Source organism: Pelodiscus sinensis, chromosome 15, assembly GCF_049634645.1.
Source record: "Pelodiscus sinensis isolate JC-2024 chromosome 15, ASM4963464v1, whole genome shotgun sequence".
NCBI classification, from domain to species: domain Eukaryota; kingdom Metazoa; phylum Chordata; order Testudines; family Trionychidae; genus Pelodiscus; species Pelodiscus sinensis.
The window spans coordinates 38585349-38600465 of record NC_134725.1 but is presented as its reverse complement, the minus strand read 5'-3'; the positions used below and the strand labels follow the sequence as shown (position 1 = coordinate 38600465).

The 15117-nt window shown below is 48.2% G+C and overlaps 1 protein-coding gene across 8 annotated transcripts in view; it reads right to left on the bottom strand.

Moving 5' to 3' along the window:
• Positions 1 to 15117, bottom strand: part of GRK3 (G protein-coupled receptor kinase 3) — a 196940-nt gene that overhangs the window by 42505 nt on the left and 139318 nt on the right. For all 8 annotated transcript variants that reach the window (XR_012896033.1, XM_075898873.1, XM_075898875.1 and 5 more), the window contains 4 exons: positions 9273 to 9367; positions 7160 to 7267; positions 3409 to 3475; positions 3080 to 3180 (listed from right to left, as the gene is read on the bottom strand). Coding sequence is in view for 7 of the 8 variants with exons in the window: in XM_075898873.1 (XP_075754988.1) it covers positions 3080 to 3180; positions 3409 to 3475; positions 7160 to 7267; positions 9273 to 9367 (371 nt within the window). In the remaining variant the exon portion in view is untranslated. The remainder of the gene's footprint in view (positions 1 to 3079; positions 3181 to 3408; positions 3476 to 7159; positions 7268 to 9272; positions 9368 to 15117) is intronic.

Genomic DNA, 15117 nt, shown 5'->3' with positions numbered 1-15117 from the left:
CGTCGTCTGGAGTTGGGGCACCAGGGTGCTCAGGCCCAGTGCCGATTGTGTGGCCAGCAGCTGCGGCACCGAGGCGGTCAGGCTCGATGCCAGATGAGTCGTGCCCGACTGAAACGGTACCGGGGTGCCCAGGCCTGGTGTCGGGGTAGACCACTGTGTCAATGCCGGTGCCGATGACAGCACGGAGACGGACGCTGACTCCTGGGAGGCCACATGACCATGGGGGTACGGCACCAGTACCGCCAAGCGGGGTCCTGGCAAAGTGGAAAGCAGCAATCTGCCATGGCTCGAAGCTCCCTGAGAGTGACGGTTCGGCGTCGTGAAGGGTGCCGTAGTAGTAGCAGGAGCCGACCCCACCGGGGGTGGTCCCGACGCATAAGCCACCATAGCATGCCGACCTGGGCCATGCAGGGGCAACGACGGTGCCCTCCGAGCCTCCAACGGGAGCGACCTCGACCCGTCCGAGTCGACCGACGACGGCAGGGAGGTCGTGAGACTAATTAGGTCCTGCGCTGCTTCAAATGTGTCCAGCATGGACGGGCGATGAGAGGGCAGGCGACCAGGGCTAACGAGGCCCCCTCGGTGCCGACAGTGCACCAGAGGGGAAACACGCACCGGTGAACTGCCGCTGCGGTGCCCAGCTGACGTAGGCTTTTTAGACGGAGACCTGCCCCGGGACTTCTTCACCCTCTTAGATGGCAGAGAGTGAGACCGGTGCTGGGATCTCGACATCGATGCCCGGAGCCGGTGTGCGGCCTCGCGCGTGGAGGACGGTGCGCTGCGCACCGCAGGCTGGTCCGGCGGCACCAGTTGAAGCGCCATCTCCACAAGGAGAAGCTTCAAGCGGGAAACTCTTTCTTTCCTCATACGGGGCTTGAAAGACTTGCAGATTTTACAGGCAATTGCCAGATGAGCCTCACCCAGACACTTAAGGCAGCTGTCGTGTGGGTCGCCCCTGGGCATAAACTTCCCGCAGTCAGCGCACGTCTTGAAGCCTTGCAGCCCTGGCATTCCTTACCCCCAAGGCGGGAAGGAGCAAAACAAAAAAACCTAACTATCTAACTACATAACTATTTACAAGGTGAGAAACGGGAACCATTAACTATTTAAGCCTAAACAGACAGAGAGAGAGAGACGCTCCAACAACCGACACGGCAGTAAGAAAGAACTGAGGTGGGGCAGCGCTGGCAGGGGTACTCATGCCCCGCCATGGCGGCGCCACTCCAGGGGGCGCCCCACTGGCGCTACGGGTACCGCTAGGAAAAACACTCCGGAAGACGTGGTGCACGCGGCGCGCACACCTACTTCGAATGGACATGAGCAACCACTCGAAGAAGAACCATTATGTTCTGTTCATAGTTACAAACATTTTAGAGTTACAAACAACCTTCAGTCCCCATGTTTGTAGCTATGGTTCTACTGTTACACCTGCGAATCAGGAAGCTGGACATCTAAGTAATTGTATCTAAGTAATAGATACAATTAACTATACATGCAAAACAAACAGCCAGGTTGAAGATCATTTAAAATCAGGGTCCACACAACTACTTACAATAAGATAAAAGACATTTTTTTAAAAATCAGTATTTGTCAACAACTCCCAAATGTCCTAGTTTCAGAAGATAGCAAAGCTATGAATATCTCAGCTACATATGAGAACAGTGGCAAATACTGACGTTTTAATAATAACAACAATAACACGCACACTCAATTTATAATAGGCAGCTATAATTATGGTCATCTTCATATCTATATCAAGACAGGATTACTTCTCAAATACACAGAGCAGGAAAACTACAGAGCTACCAAAGTATGTAACACAAATAATAAAACAAACCAGTTTAAATGCAAACAAAACCTAAAAATACTTAGAACAAAGTTAGAACTAATTACTGGATAAGTATCACTCACAGAACAGAGATTTCTCAACCTACCAACAATCAAAAGCAAGTTGAACAAACACTGCATTGCACTTTAATGCTTTCTTTCCAAGATTTTGACCTAAAATAAAATAGATCCTTCATTTAAAGCAGTGGTTCCCAACCTTTTTTATACCACAGACCAGTAAACCCATTCACAAATGTTTGGAAAACTGGCAATGTTTAATTTACATATATGCATATTCATTAAGCAAATATGCAAATAAAATGTTACCAGACCAGAAAAAGCCCCAGCCTCCAGAGTCTCTGTGAACAGCTGGCTTCAGCCCTGACCCCCTGAGGCACCCAGTACAAGCTCTAGCCTCTAGAGCCCCCCACCCCTCCACTACACCCCAGCGCCAGCCACTGACCCCAGAGTCCCCTGCATCCAACCCCCCTGTGCCAGCCCCCCACCTCTTAGAGCCCTCCACCACCAGAACCCATCCAGTGACAGCCTCCTGTTTCCAGAGCCCCACTGCAACCCTCCCAGAGCCCCTCCCACTGTCAGCCCCCAGTCCCCAATATTAGCCCTGTCCCCAGATCCCCCAAACGCCAGCCCTGCCCCTGTAGTCCCCCACTACTAGTAGCCCTGTCCCCAGTGCCATCTTCCCACCCCGGACACTCTGGTGCCCCTCAGTATCAGCCCCCCCCGCCTCTTAGAGTCCCCCACCCCTTAGAGCTCCCCAGTGCTAGCCCTGTCCCAAGCCCCCCAGTATTTGCTTCACCATCAGAGCCCCCAGTGCCAGCCCCCTGCCTCTTAGAGCTCTCTACCCTCAGAGTACCCCAGCACTAGACCTGACTCCAGAACCCCGAGTGCTTGCCTTGCACCCCTTACCTAATCCTGCACTTCTTCTCAGCCACCAGCTGAGTGTTGCTGCCCGAGCTGCAACTGCTCTAAGGTTGCCACGCTGGGCTCTCCTGCCATGCAGCGATCCAGTCTTCTGTGTCTGGGAGGAAACCCCATCCTTGCCTGGAGCTGGTTGGCTGAGAGGTGGGACAGGACACACCTCCCCCAACAATCATGGCAGGAGGGGAGGCGCTGGGCAGTGTACCTCATCCCTGGCCCCCAGAGCCGCTGCACACCGCCAGTTGGGAACCGCTGATTTAAAGGAAAGAAGAGATTTATGCATGCTTCTGTTAATGGAGAAGTGAAATCCTACCTGCTACCCTGACAGCCAAGCCTCTTGCTAACATCACGTTGCAGGAGCCCTTCCAAAAGGGACTTTAGTTCAGGAGAAAATGAATCTGGTAACTCCACATTCTGAGGGATGAAAAAGGAATTGTGACATGAATTCTTTAACTAGTTCAATCTGACACCATCACATATGAAAGGTAATTTATCCTTGGAAGAGTTGAACAGCAGAGTTCCTGAATGAATACATTTGAAATAAAGTTATTTCTCAAAAAAAGTGATGAACAGAATTGCTTAAAGAACATGTAATTGGCCAAGCATTTTCAGTTTAAATTAAAAGATCATTAGAATACTTGCCACGGTGAGCGTCATCCGGTCAATCTCATGCTTGTCTTTGGTTTTGTGCTGTCTGAAAGGACTGTGACTGTAGAAATAAGAAAATGCACTAATAAATGTAAAGTCATAACATATCCTCTTATTTCAGCTGTGACAATTCCAGAAAAGAATGCAGTATTCTGTTAGTCACATTCTTCAAACTCATCAATCCAATCCTGAAGAACAGTAAAACAAGCAGTGAAACTTTTAGCATTACCAGGGAAACCAGACTGATCAGATACTGCATAGAATTCAATAGTATGAGTGGGAAACTTCCTGTAAGGAAGTGGCCTCCAACATTTTTAAACACAAGATCACTTTTTCAATTTAAGTGCAATGTAAGATCTACCTCAAACCCAAATACACTTGCCCCGCTTCTTCCTGCCCCTTCTTTGAGGCTCTGCTCCTGTTCCAATCCTTCTCGGAAGCCTCACCCCATATCCCTTCATCTCCCATGCTCACTCACTTGCACCAGGCTGGGGTAGGAGGTAGGGGTGCAGGCTCTGGTCTTGGGCCAAGGGGTCTGGAGTGTGGGAGGGGCTCGGGGCTTAGCCCAGGGTGGGGGATTGGGGTCCAGGAAGGGTTTCAGGGTTCAAGCTCTGGGAAGAAGTTTCGGAACAGGAGGACTCATGTCTGGGGCAGGCGGTTGGGTGCAGGAGGAGGTTCAGGGCTGGGACAGGGTTTCAGGAAACAGACACTGGCTGGGCACTGTTTAACTGAGATGGCTTCCGGAGCAGTGGAGTTAAGGCAGATTTACTCCTGCCCTGGCCCTGCACCACTCTTGAAAGCAGCTGGCATGTACAGCAATGGCTTCATGCTGCCATGTGCTGCCCCTCATCTATAGGCACTGAGCCCACAGCTTCTACTGGCCACGGTTCCCTGTTATTGATCAATGGGAGCTGCAGGAGTGGTGTCTGCAGGCAAAGACAGCATGTGAAGACCCCCTGCTCTGCCTTTCTGAGGGACTGCAGGGATATGCCAGCCACTTCCAGGAGCAGCAATTACCAGAGGGATTACCCCAGCAATGACAGGTTAGGCATTTGTGAACTCACTGCTCAAAGAATTAAATATAAGTGTAAGAGAAATGAAAGTTATGAAATGCACAGACCAGTTAAAAACCCAACATAACTCACTTTGCAAGCAGTATAAGTAACAACAATTCCCCACATGTGTTGGGAGATGCGAGTGAAGGACAGTGAGTAATTCTAGCTTTGCTCCACATGTGAAAGCCTCACTGACATCAGTAAGTCTTACATTTAGCTCAATCACAGAATATGGCTTGCATCTTTCATGATGTGGGGATTTTGTGTCAGTATTACCTGTTAGCATGTGTAGGAGTTACAATACCCACAAAGATTTCCCCTGAGTGTCAAAGGGGAAATTGCATTACAAAATGTAGCACAAGTCCCCTGGTTAGAGCAGGTCGCCAGACCTAATGAGAGAAGTGAAGGGTTTCTAAACAACAGCTAATCTATTTGAATACAATTACATTAAGGAATAATAGGCTCTTGCAGTTTTTCTTAGCCATAATCCAGGTCTCAAGTGAATAAATTGAGGCCAAGGGAACCAGAATTGCAAAGAAAAACAGTGAAATTGTCACTGCTGCTGTTATACTACTCTTGTCTGTCTAGGAAGGTGGATGGTACTAAAAGAGTCTCAAACTCCTGATCCATGGCCCATCCCTGGCCTGAGCAATCTGTCTTAGGACTCAGAGTGGACCGGGGAGGGGGGGGGGGGGGGGGGGAAAGGAAGCTATCCATTATCACAGGGGTGGGCAAAAGGACCTCTATGGGCTGGATCCAGCCCACCAAGCGGGTCGATCCAGCTCACAGAAGCCCTGCAGCTCCCTCGCCCCCAGGCCAATTAGGGTCTGAGGGCAGAGGAGCATGTGAAGCTTCCTCCTCCCCTGCCAGGAGCATGCGGCGCTTTGAAGCACCATGTGCTGCTTGCAGGGCAGAAGGAGATGTCATGCGCTCCCCCACGCCCACGCCCTGATCGGCCTGGGAGCGGGAGAACTTTGTGAAGCTTCCTCCCCCCTCCCTGCAAGGAGCGGGTAGCACTTCAAAGTGCCATACACTTGCACAGGGCGGGGACAGGGAGAAGGATGCTCCACACAGCTTTCCCACCCCTAAATCCTGATTGGCCTGGGGTAAGGGGAGCGCGTGAAGTCTCCTCCTGCCCTGACAGGAGCGCAGAAGTGCTGTGTGCTCCTGGCAAGAGAGGAGGGGGTTGGGTGGGAGGAAGCTTGACTGGCCTGGGGGTGGGGAAGCATGCGAAGCCTCTTCCTGCCCTGCCAGGAGCATGGGTGTGTAGTGGGAAAGGGGAGCAAAGAGGCTCTGCCAGCCCCAGCCCGATCATGGTATGGGAATGGGGAAGCCCAGAAGCTGCCCTCCATTTTCCAGTTTAGGCCCTGCCCCTTCATGACTGGCTCTCTCCCCTTCTTGCCATCGTCTTACCCTCTCCCCCAGGAATGCAGCTTTAAGGATCACAGGGGAGGGTCTGGTGCCGCATAGTGGCAACAGTCGGGCCCTCTTGCACTCCCTGCAGTAGCAGAAGCCACAGGAGAAGCGACACGCACTAAGTGAGCACATTTGCTCTCCTTCAATCCGCTTCTCCATGGCTCCTGCCATCAGTGGGAGTGCGGGGCAGACGGGAATGTGGAGCCAAACCCGTCTCCCCAGGATCCTCTAAGCTGCGTCTTCAGGGAAGAGGTGCCATGGGGGAGATGGTGAGAAAGGGCAGGGCTTGGGGACACAATTGCTTTGGCCAGGGCTGGCCTGTGGGCTGGGAGTTGGGGAACCCTGCTCTAAATACTTCACTGGGAGCTAAAGATCTTTTTGCAGTATGTGGTCTGTAATGTGTATGGTGCCCCAGGTGTTTTTAACTCTGGAACTCTCTGGTAAGGATCCTATGTGTCCCCATATGGCCAATGGATGGGATAACAGTAGTGGACTACCTGGTGGACTATCTGTATTTGACACTGTCTCCCTAGTTGTCAAATACAGATCCCAGAGAGGTGAGGGTCGTCATGAGTTTCTGGATACCATATTTGGCTAGTTTCTCTTGAAGTGACTCTCCTGTTCTCTCTCAGGGAAAGAGTCAACTGACTCAAAAAGTGGGGCTTTTGGTGTCAACTGTCTTAAGGTCACAGAGCAAAAGCCTGGTCTGGGAGAGCAGTGTCTTACTGTCATGAGTGAAGGATAATATAGGCATGGGAAGGCATTGCCTTCCCTAAAAGACAGGGATGACCATGCCCATCACGCTCTGGCCAGCTGGGGAAGGGGAAGGCTGACACTTTAGCTGCAGTGTGGTTGCTTCACCAACCAGTGATGTAGGCCAGGAGGTGGGAGCTGGTTTTGCACGGCTTCCTGGTGCTGGAAAGCAAGGTAGAGGATGCACTAGTCTTGGGTATTGGGGGCAGCAGCCATAATGCGGGGGGGGGGGGTCTAGCAGTACAAGGGGGAACCAGCAGCCATAACTGGGACTGGGCTCTGATAGGCACAGAAGGGATGGGGCTAGGGCTTGCGAGCCCAAGCCAGGCCTTCACCCACCGCCCATGTTGACTGTTCAGAAACCTATGAGAATAGGTGAGAGGCATGTGGACAGTGGAGTGACATCTCTTATGCACACTGGTGCATAGCAGGGACTGCAAAACACACTGTATGGAATAGCTAACAGAATGCATATTACTAATTTTATAGCCAGAACATAAACGGCAAAAGATTTCACTCACCCTCTCAGAAGTTTGAAAAGCATACAGCCTAAAGAGAACCAATCTGCACTGCTGTCATATGCTGTTCCCTTCTGAAGCACCTCAGGAGCCATGTATCCATGGGTACCACTGGGGGAAATGAGGCAGGAGGTGGAGAATGAGGTCAACAGAATTTTGATTAAAAAACAAAATTCATCTCTTATGAACACCTGCCTTTTCCCAACAAGAAAGTCTGTCTAGAACATGGTGACTTTGTTCAGTAATTCTAAATTGAAATCACACTGACCATTCTTACACCAATTTGGATTTCCATTTTCTGTGAAGCCATGGAGGAACGCTTTAAAAACATTTATAATGAAAAGAGTTAGGCAACCTAAATTTCAGCCTTTTGTCAGAGAAGGGGCTAGAGAAGAGGAAGCTGCAGTAGTAAAGAGTATGTTTTTGCTGTTTTTTTAACAAGCTCCTCCTTCAAGCACTGCCTTCCTGCCAGAAGAAAGAGTGCCAGATTCTCTGCTGCAGCTGATCTCCACTTGGCTCCAGAGAGAGAAAAAGCATCAGAGGCCCCTGATTCTGAAGACCAGTATGCACAAGCCCTGGTTCTGAAGAGAGTTAGGGCAGCTTGGGGCTATTATAACTCATAAAGTGGGTCTGAACTCTGTCCACTATACCTCCCTCACATTCTGGTTCTCTCACATACCTCCCCTATACCAGGGCAATGAATGAGGGCAGCTGGCTACTTTCTTCCTCCAGGGAAATTCCCTCCTTATCACTCATGTTTGGCCACAGCTGCTGCCCATGTCTAATTTGTAATCTTTTTGTGGACTTTAGTGGCTAGGCAATCACATTAAACATGGAGGACCAAATACATCCTTTGTGCAAATGCACTGAAGCCATACCAAGGATGAATCTGGCCCTAAGAGTGCATAGTGGCACAAAAATATGGTAACTGTCCACACAAAAAGAAACAGAAGTTCAGTTACACCTCTGTAATTCCATTGAAGCCAGTGGGTGTAAATGAGAGAGCATAATTTGGCCTAAATACTAACAAAAATATGGACAGACATATACAGGAGCACAATAAACTCTGAATTTTAGTTCATTTCCAATAGGCCACCACTTTGGATAATTAAAACAATCTGGTGCTTCAATCAAGAAAGGTTCTTTTTTACTCTGAATGATGGCCCATGAAATCATGGGCCATTTTCCAGTCTACGCCTACGTATCAGTTGTTACAACTGCACGGAATGCCAGAAATTAGATATGGAAGAGAACTAGTAGGTCATCTAGTTTCTTTCCCAGCAAATGCAGGATTGCTCCCTACTAGAGATGTAAGCGAGTAGTCAAGTCGACTACTAACTTTCCTACCCCATGCCCCTTGCTGCTTCTGTATCAGAGGCAGCAAAGGGGCAGGGAACAGGAGCTAGTGCTGGGGGTAGCCAGCTTAAAAGTTGGTTTCCCCAAGGACTATCTCCACAGTGCCACCTGTCTCCTCTCCCATGCTGCTGTCTCTATCAGAGGCTGCAGGGTGGGAAGGCAGAGGTTAGGGGAGGCTGCCAGAGCATCCTCTGCCCACATCCAGCCTGGGCTGCCACAAACAGGGGCTGCTGCCAAAGCAGCCTCTGTTTAGAGCAGCTGGGGCTGGCTACAGATAGGGGCTGCTAGACTGAGCAAACCTAGCTCAGACTCAGCTCATACTGCTATAGGACATACTTGCACTAAGCCTCTGTAATTTAAATGTAGTAGGAACCTGACTGTATGTGCACTCAGTTCCTACTACATTTAAACTGCAGAGCTAGCTCCTGGACCAGCACAAGCTGGGACAGAGTGCCTTCCCTTATCAACTAATGATGTAGTCAATACAAACTTGTATTGACACCACATTTAATCAATTACCCACCTCTTAACATCCTTACTCCTTACAAAACATTTTCTAGAGCTTTCAATGTCCAAAGCAACAGGGCTTCCCTGATTTCCCAGAAGACTATTGCTCAGACTAACAGAAGAAGCCATATTTTTCCTCGTTCTAAGGCATTCCACTTAGTTTGCACCATCGAAATGTTTTTTTACCCAGCCTTCTTTCCTAAGTCTTTCAAAATATATGCAGGCTATAAAACACACTATGTGCAATACTTACACACTAGCATGTGGTTTCTTTTTGGAAAAATCACAAGCAAGGCCAAGATCTGATATCCTTACATGTCCGTGCTCATCCAGTAGGATGTTAGCAGGCTAGAAGCACACAAAGAGAAATATAAATGGTAACTGAAAAATATAAGCCTTTGAGCAACAGAACAAATTCACAAATCAACAAACCTGACTTCTGTGCACCTCTAGTCTATGGCAATTGCTATGTTTACGAATGCTACACAAAACAAATACTAAGGATGTTAAAGAGTAGTTATTTGGCTAATTGTGTAGTCAATACAATTTGTATCAACTACACAATTAGTTGATAAGGGGACTACTCTGCAGAGCTGCAGCAGGCGTAGCTCCCAGAGATGGTACAAACTGGGACTGAGCAGGACTGGCTCATGCTAGCTCTGGAACACTGCAGCTCTGCATTTTAAATGCAAAGCTGCAGTGGTCCCAGACTGGCACAAGTTGTGACTGTTTGGTCCCAGCTTACACCAGGTGTTGCAGCCATTGTTCATGCTGGCCCAGGCTGACCATGGGCAGGGGGACCCCTGTGGACAGTGGCTATTGCCAGAACAGCCTCTGTCCACAGTGAGTCTCAGCCCACTGTGGGCAGAGGCTGCTTTGAAGCAGCCTCCCCATCCCCCTTGCTTGCTCCAATAGAGGCAGCGGGAGATGGTGGGGAAGGGGGAGAGAGAGGGGGAGAGGACAGGCAGCACCATGTAGTCAATGCTGGGGGGAATCAGCTTTTAAGCCAGTTCCCCCCAAAACTGGCTCCTGTCCCGTCCCCCTCCTTGCAGTCTCTCATAGAGGTAGCAAGGGAGAGAAAGGAAGTAGTTGAGTATTCCATTCAACTATCTGATAAGGTTATGCTTATCGGGTAGTCGAGTAGTTGATTACTAGCTTACATCCCTAACAAATACCAAGCAGTTTTGTACAATCAAGGCATGATTTTATACAAGGTTGCATTGACCTTTCTACTAGGAATGTAAAATCCCATTTAATTAGTTAACCACACTGGGCTACTGGCTCCCAGCCTGTGAGCTGAGAGCTGGCATTGTTCCACCCCTCGCCCCCGCAATGCGCAAGCAAGAAGGTGCTCCTGGGCAACAGTTTGCCATTTATATCCCTACTTTATATTGCACCAACACATTATGAATAAGGATAATCTCAAAGGTTACACAAGGCAAGAAAGTAAAATGGTCCAATTAACCTTATGTGCTGCATATGGGAGAGAGCCAAGGAGTGATAAAACCCAGTCAGGAGAGGAGCTGGGATAGCCTTATAGAGAGGAAGTTAGTGATCAGAAAAGTGAATGCAGAGCTCCCCCATGCAGCCTCAGGAGGTGATCTGACTAGGCACAAAGAGGCAGCATAGGGGGGAAAGTAAGCCCTGGGATCCCAAGCTGGACAAAGAAGCTGAGCAATGAAAGACATGGGAAAAAAAGTAGAGGAAGATCCAGTGATAACCAAGAGGTAAGCCAAAAGACAGAGAATAGGAAAGAGCACAAGGAAATAACAAGATCAGAACTTGAACAAACTAAGCACAGATTCCCTAGGCTGGAGCATGGAGTAGTTGTCAGGCCCAGATTCCTCTACCGCAGCAGTTCCCAACCACTGGTCCATGGCCTGGTGCCAGGCCATGAATCGCTGGCTGCCTGGCCATAGCAGACTTCCAGGTCACACCCATGCCTTGATCATTGGCTTGGTGAGAATCTAAGTTCCCTGTAAGCTGCAGGCAGCAGGGCTGTGCAGTTGCTAATTGAGCTCTGCCTAGAGGTTTAGGGCTGCCTTGCAGAGAGCTTCCTTGCTGGGGAGGTGCTGGGAGGGAGGGGGACATAATGAGGGAGGGAGTAAGTACTTGGCTGGGACAGCAGGGGGCCAAAAGGGAGGGGAGTTTGGAGAGTGCAGTAAGTACAGGAAAGGAGAGGTTTAATTACAACAATCTGATTACAACAGATTCCTGGCATAGGAGAAAGGCAACAGACTGCATGGGGTAGGTGGAGGAAATGGGGGGAGGTGCTGTCATTTGTGCAGTGAGGTGAGGACAGAGGGAAGTTTGTTTGGGGTGTCTTAACTTGTTTCCTTCTGGGCTGCAGGCAGCAGGAGTCAAACCCTGTCTGTCTCAGCACTGCAGCCCTAGCAAGGCTGCAGACATAGAACTCTCTCCTGGGCTGGGGCAGGCTGTATGGAGAGGTGCCAAAATGTCAGGTGGGTTAAAAGCTTTTAGGCTGCTTTTGAATACTGGAACAAAGACCTAGCTCATGACATTTGCATGATTACATTTCAAAGTTTACATAGGTGTTAATGGCTTAAGATAGGAAAGGAAAGGATTCTTTTAACAGATTTTTTTAAATGTTGTAGATTACCAGCAAGCTCTGATCCATTACAAGGACATCTATTATGTGCATATAGATGTGATGTAAAATAATATGTGGTTCTTAAATTAATTACCATAGTGAATATTCAAATAAATTGTTACCGGTCTGCCAGAAGTTTGTGAATGGGTTTGCCAGTCCGCAGTATAAAAAAGGTGTCTATCAGACATAGGGAAAGTAGCACAGACTTAGAAGACTGTCTGAGACCACAGGCAGACAGTTTGTCCAATTGGACCTTGATTCCTGGAAAGGGGTGAACTATCTACTCCTGGGGAAATGCTGCACCACTGCACACGCACAAGATTTATGTTCCCCACAGATTTTTTTTAGCTTTCATGCAGAAAAAAAGGGTTTCTGATGAGGGAGGAGACAGTCTGTCCCAACACTATATATTGGGTGCCCAAGGCAGTTGACAGAGAGATAAATCACTGTGCAGAAGAGGACAGGACTGCAGAAGATCTGGCTGGTGGCTCCTAAGAACATAAGAAGGGTCATAGTGGATCAGATCAAAGGTCCATCTAGCCCGGTATCTTGTCTTCCAACAGTGGCCAATGCCAGATGCCCCAGAGGGAGTGAACAGAACAGGTAATCATCATGTGATCCCTAGGAACACCATTCCTACCCTTCCTGGCTAATAGCCATTGATGGACCTAAACCTCCATGAATTTATCTAGTTCTTTTTTTAAACCTGTTAAAATCCTGGTCTTCACAGGAACAAGAAGTTCTGGCAAGGTTGATTGCACATTGCGTGAAGAAAAAAAGGCGGTTACTCACCTTCCTGTAACTGATGTTCTTCGAGATGAGTGTCCCTGGGGTGCTCCACATTAGGTGCTGCGCATCCCAGTGCCTCTGGACGGATTATTGCCTAGCAGTGCATTACAGGGCTGCGCATATGTGGCGAGCGTGTGGGCTTCCCCCGGTACCAATGCACATGTGCAGCTCCCCTCCCTTCAATTCCTTCTCTATCCAGAACCTGGCAAAGGAGTGTAAGTAATGTGGGTTTTTGTTGTTGTTGTGTTTCCGAAGTAGAGAGGAGGAAGGGAAGGCAGTGGAGCACCCCCAGGCACACTCATCTCGAAGAACATTAGTTACAGGAAGATGAGTTGTTACTACTACTACTACTACTACTACTACTTCCTCTTCCTCTTCTTCTTCTTGAGGCGTCCCTGGGGGTGCTCCACACTAGGTAACTACAAGCAATACATGTTATGGAGGTAAGGACTTCGGATCAGGTAAGTATGCTGTCTGCAAAACAGCTTTTGCTAGTCTAGTGTGTTGGAGAAGTCCTGAGGCAAGTGCATAATGTTTTGTGAAGGTATGATCCGATGACCATGTTGCAGGTGCACATATGTCCTCCAGTGGGACTTTCCTCAAGTAGGCTACCAAGGTGGCCATCGCTCTTATACAGCGTGTTCAAACTGAAGTAGGTGGAGGCAAATCACTGAGTGAATATCATGTGGTGATGCAGTCAGAAATCCAATACGATAATCTCTGTGATGATATTTTCTTCCCCATGGTATGGTTTGCAATGGAAACGAACAATTGTGGGGAAGATCTGAATGGCTTTGTTCTGTGGATATAGGAGAAAGCTCTTTTGACATCCAGAGTGTGCATCTGTGCTTCAAAGGTATTGGCGTGAGGATCTGCAAAAATACAGGCAAGTGTATTGTCTGGTTGATGTGGAAGGCTGAATGGACCTTAGGTAAGAACTTGGGGTGTGGATGCACGGACACTGTCTTTGAGAAAAATGGTAAAGGGTGGACTAGATATGAGCGCGGACAGTTCGCTTACTCTACGCGCTGAAGTAATTGCCAGTAGAAAGACAGTTTTCAGTGTTAGGTGGCATAAGGAGCATGTGGCCATTGGTTCGAATGGCGGTTTTGTTAGCTTTGTTAATACCACATGGGTATGTCTACACTACCACCCTAGATCGAACTAGGGTGGTTAATGTAGGCAACCGAAGTCGCAAATGAAGCCCAGGATTTAAATATCCCGGGCTTCATTTGCATCTTGCCAGGCGCCGCCACTTTTAAAGCCCCGGTAGTTCGGACTCTGTGCCCGCGGCTACACGTGGCACGGAGTAGGTAGTTCGGATTAGGCTCTATAATCCGAACTACCGTTACTCCTTGTGGAACAAGAACCTACCCCAACAAGACATTGTGCATCTACATGCCTCCTCCCCTGCACCTGGATCCAGTTAGCCACCTGCACACAGATTATCCCACACAGAACATTCTCAACCCATCTGGGGCACCTGGAACAAAGGGTGAGGGTTGTGGGGGGTTTTCTGGGGCAGCCCTGGTCCTTGCACAGCAGCAGGGTTGGGTACAGCCTCACCACTGAGTATATGTCCCAGGGAGAAGCTGCACAGTATCTCCCACCCGTGGCCTGTGCTCCCAAATGCCATGCTGGAGTCTCCACATTTATTTGACAAGTAAAATTTGCAGAATTCTTTTGTGCAGACTATCCTCAGGAGTAACTATAGTCTCCAGAGCGGGAGGGGGGAAGAGAGGAGGGGAAGGAGGAGAGAGGAAAAGAAAGAGAGAGAATGAAGCAAGTAATCAAAGGAGGGTGTATCAGATGAGAGCAAATTGCATAGAATTGTCTTGCAAAATTCAAGACAATTTTGAAATAGCTTATTTTGAAATTTGGCACAGTTTACACAGTGCCAAATTTCAAAATGAACCTCTGTACTGAATGTCCCTTACTCCTCATGGAACGAGGTTTACAGGGATGTCGGAATAGCGAGTCTGTTATATTTCAAAATAATGGGCTTACTTCAAAGACATAGAATAGCTGTTTCAGGATACTAGAAATATTCTGAAATAGCGCCACTGTCGAGACGTACCCTGAGTGTATATAATCATTAACATGGGTTGAAAGGCGAACATGATAGACAGGATTTATTGCCAAGTAACCAGGGAAATAATTTTCCCAAGTTATTTAATCTGATTAATGAAAATGTATAGCCAACATTTAAATCAAACTAAATTGTGCTGAGTCTTAATTCATCTATATTTCATTTAATTTGATTAACAGAATTAACATTGATATAAAACTACATCATTTCCGTAGCTGTTTTTCTCTGAAGCAGTAAACAGCATTTGATTAAGAAGTTGTCTGCAAAGCGCTGCTAATCAATGGGTACTGCAGGAGATACTGGGTCATCTACAAAGTTTTTCATCTAAAAGGATTTCTTTGATGCAGTATGGCTGTAGCTGTGTTCAACCAAATATATCAGAGAGACAAGGTGGGTGAGGTACTAACTTTTATTGAACCAGCTTCTGTTGGTGAGCACAAAAAGCTTTCAAGGTTACACAACACTCTTTTTCACCTCTATGAAAACTTGTCGCTTTCACCAACAGTTGGTCCAATAAAAAAGATATTCATCCACCTTGTCTTTCTAGAATTTCTTTTGTTCAGGATAAACCCCTCACTACACCACTCCATAGGCAATTTTAAATAGTCT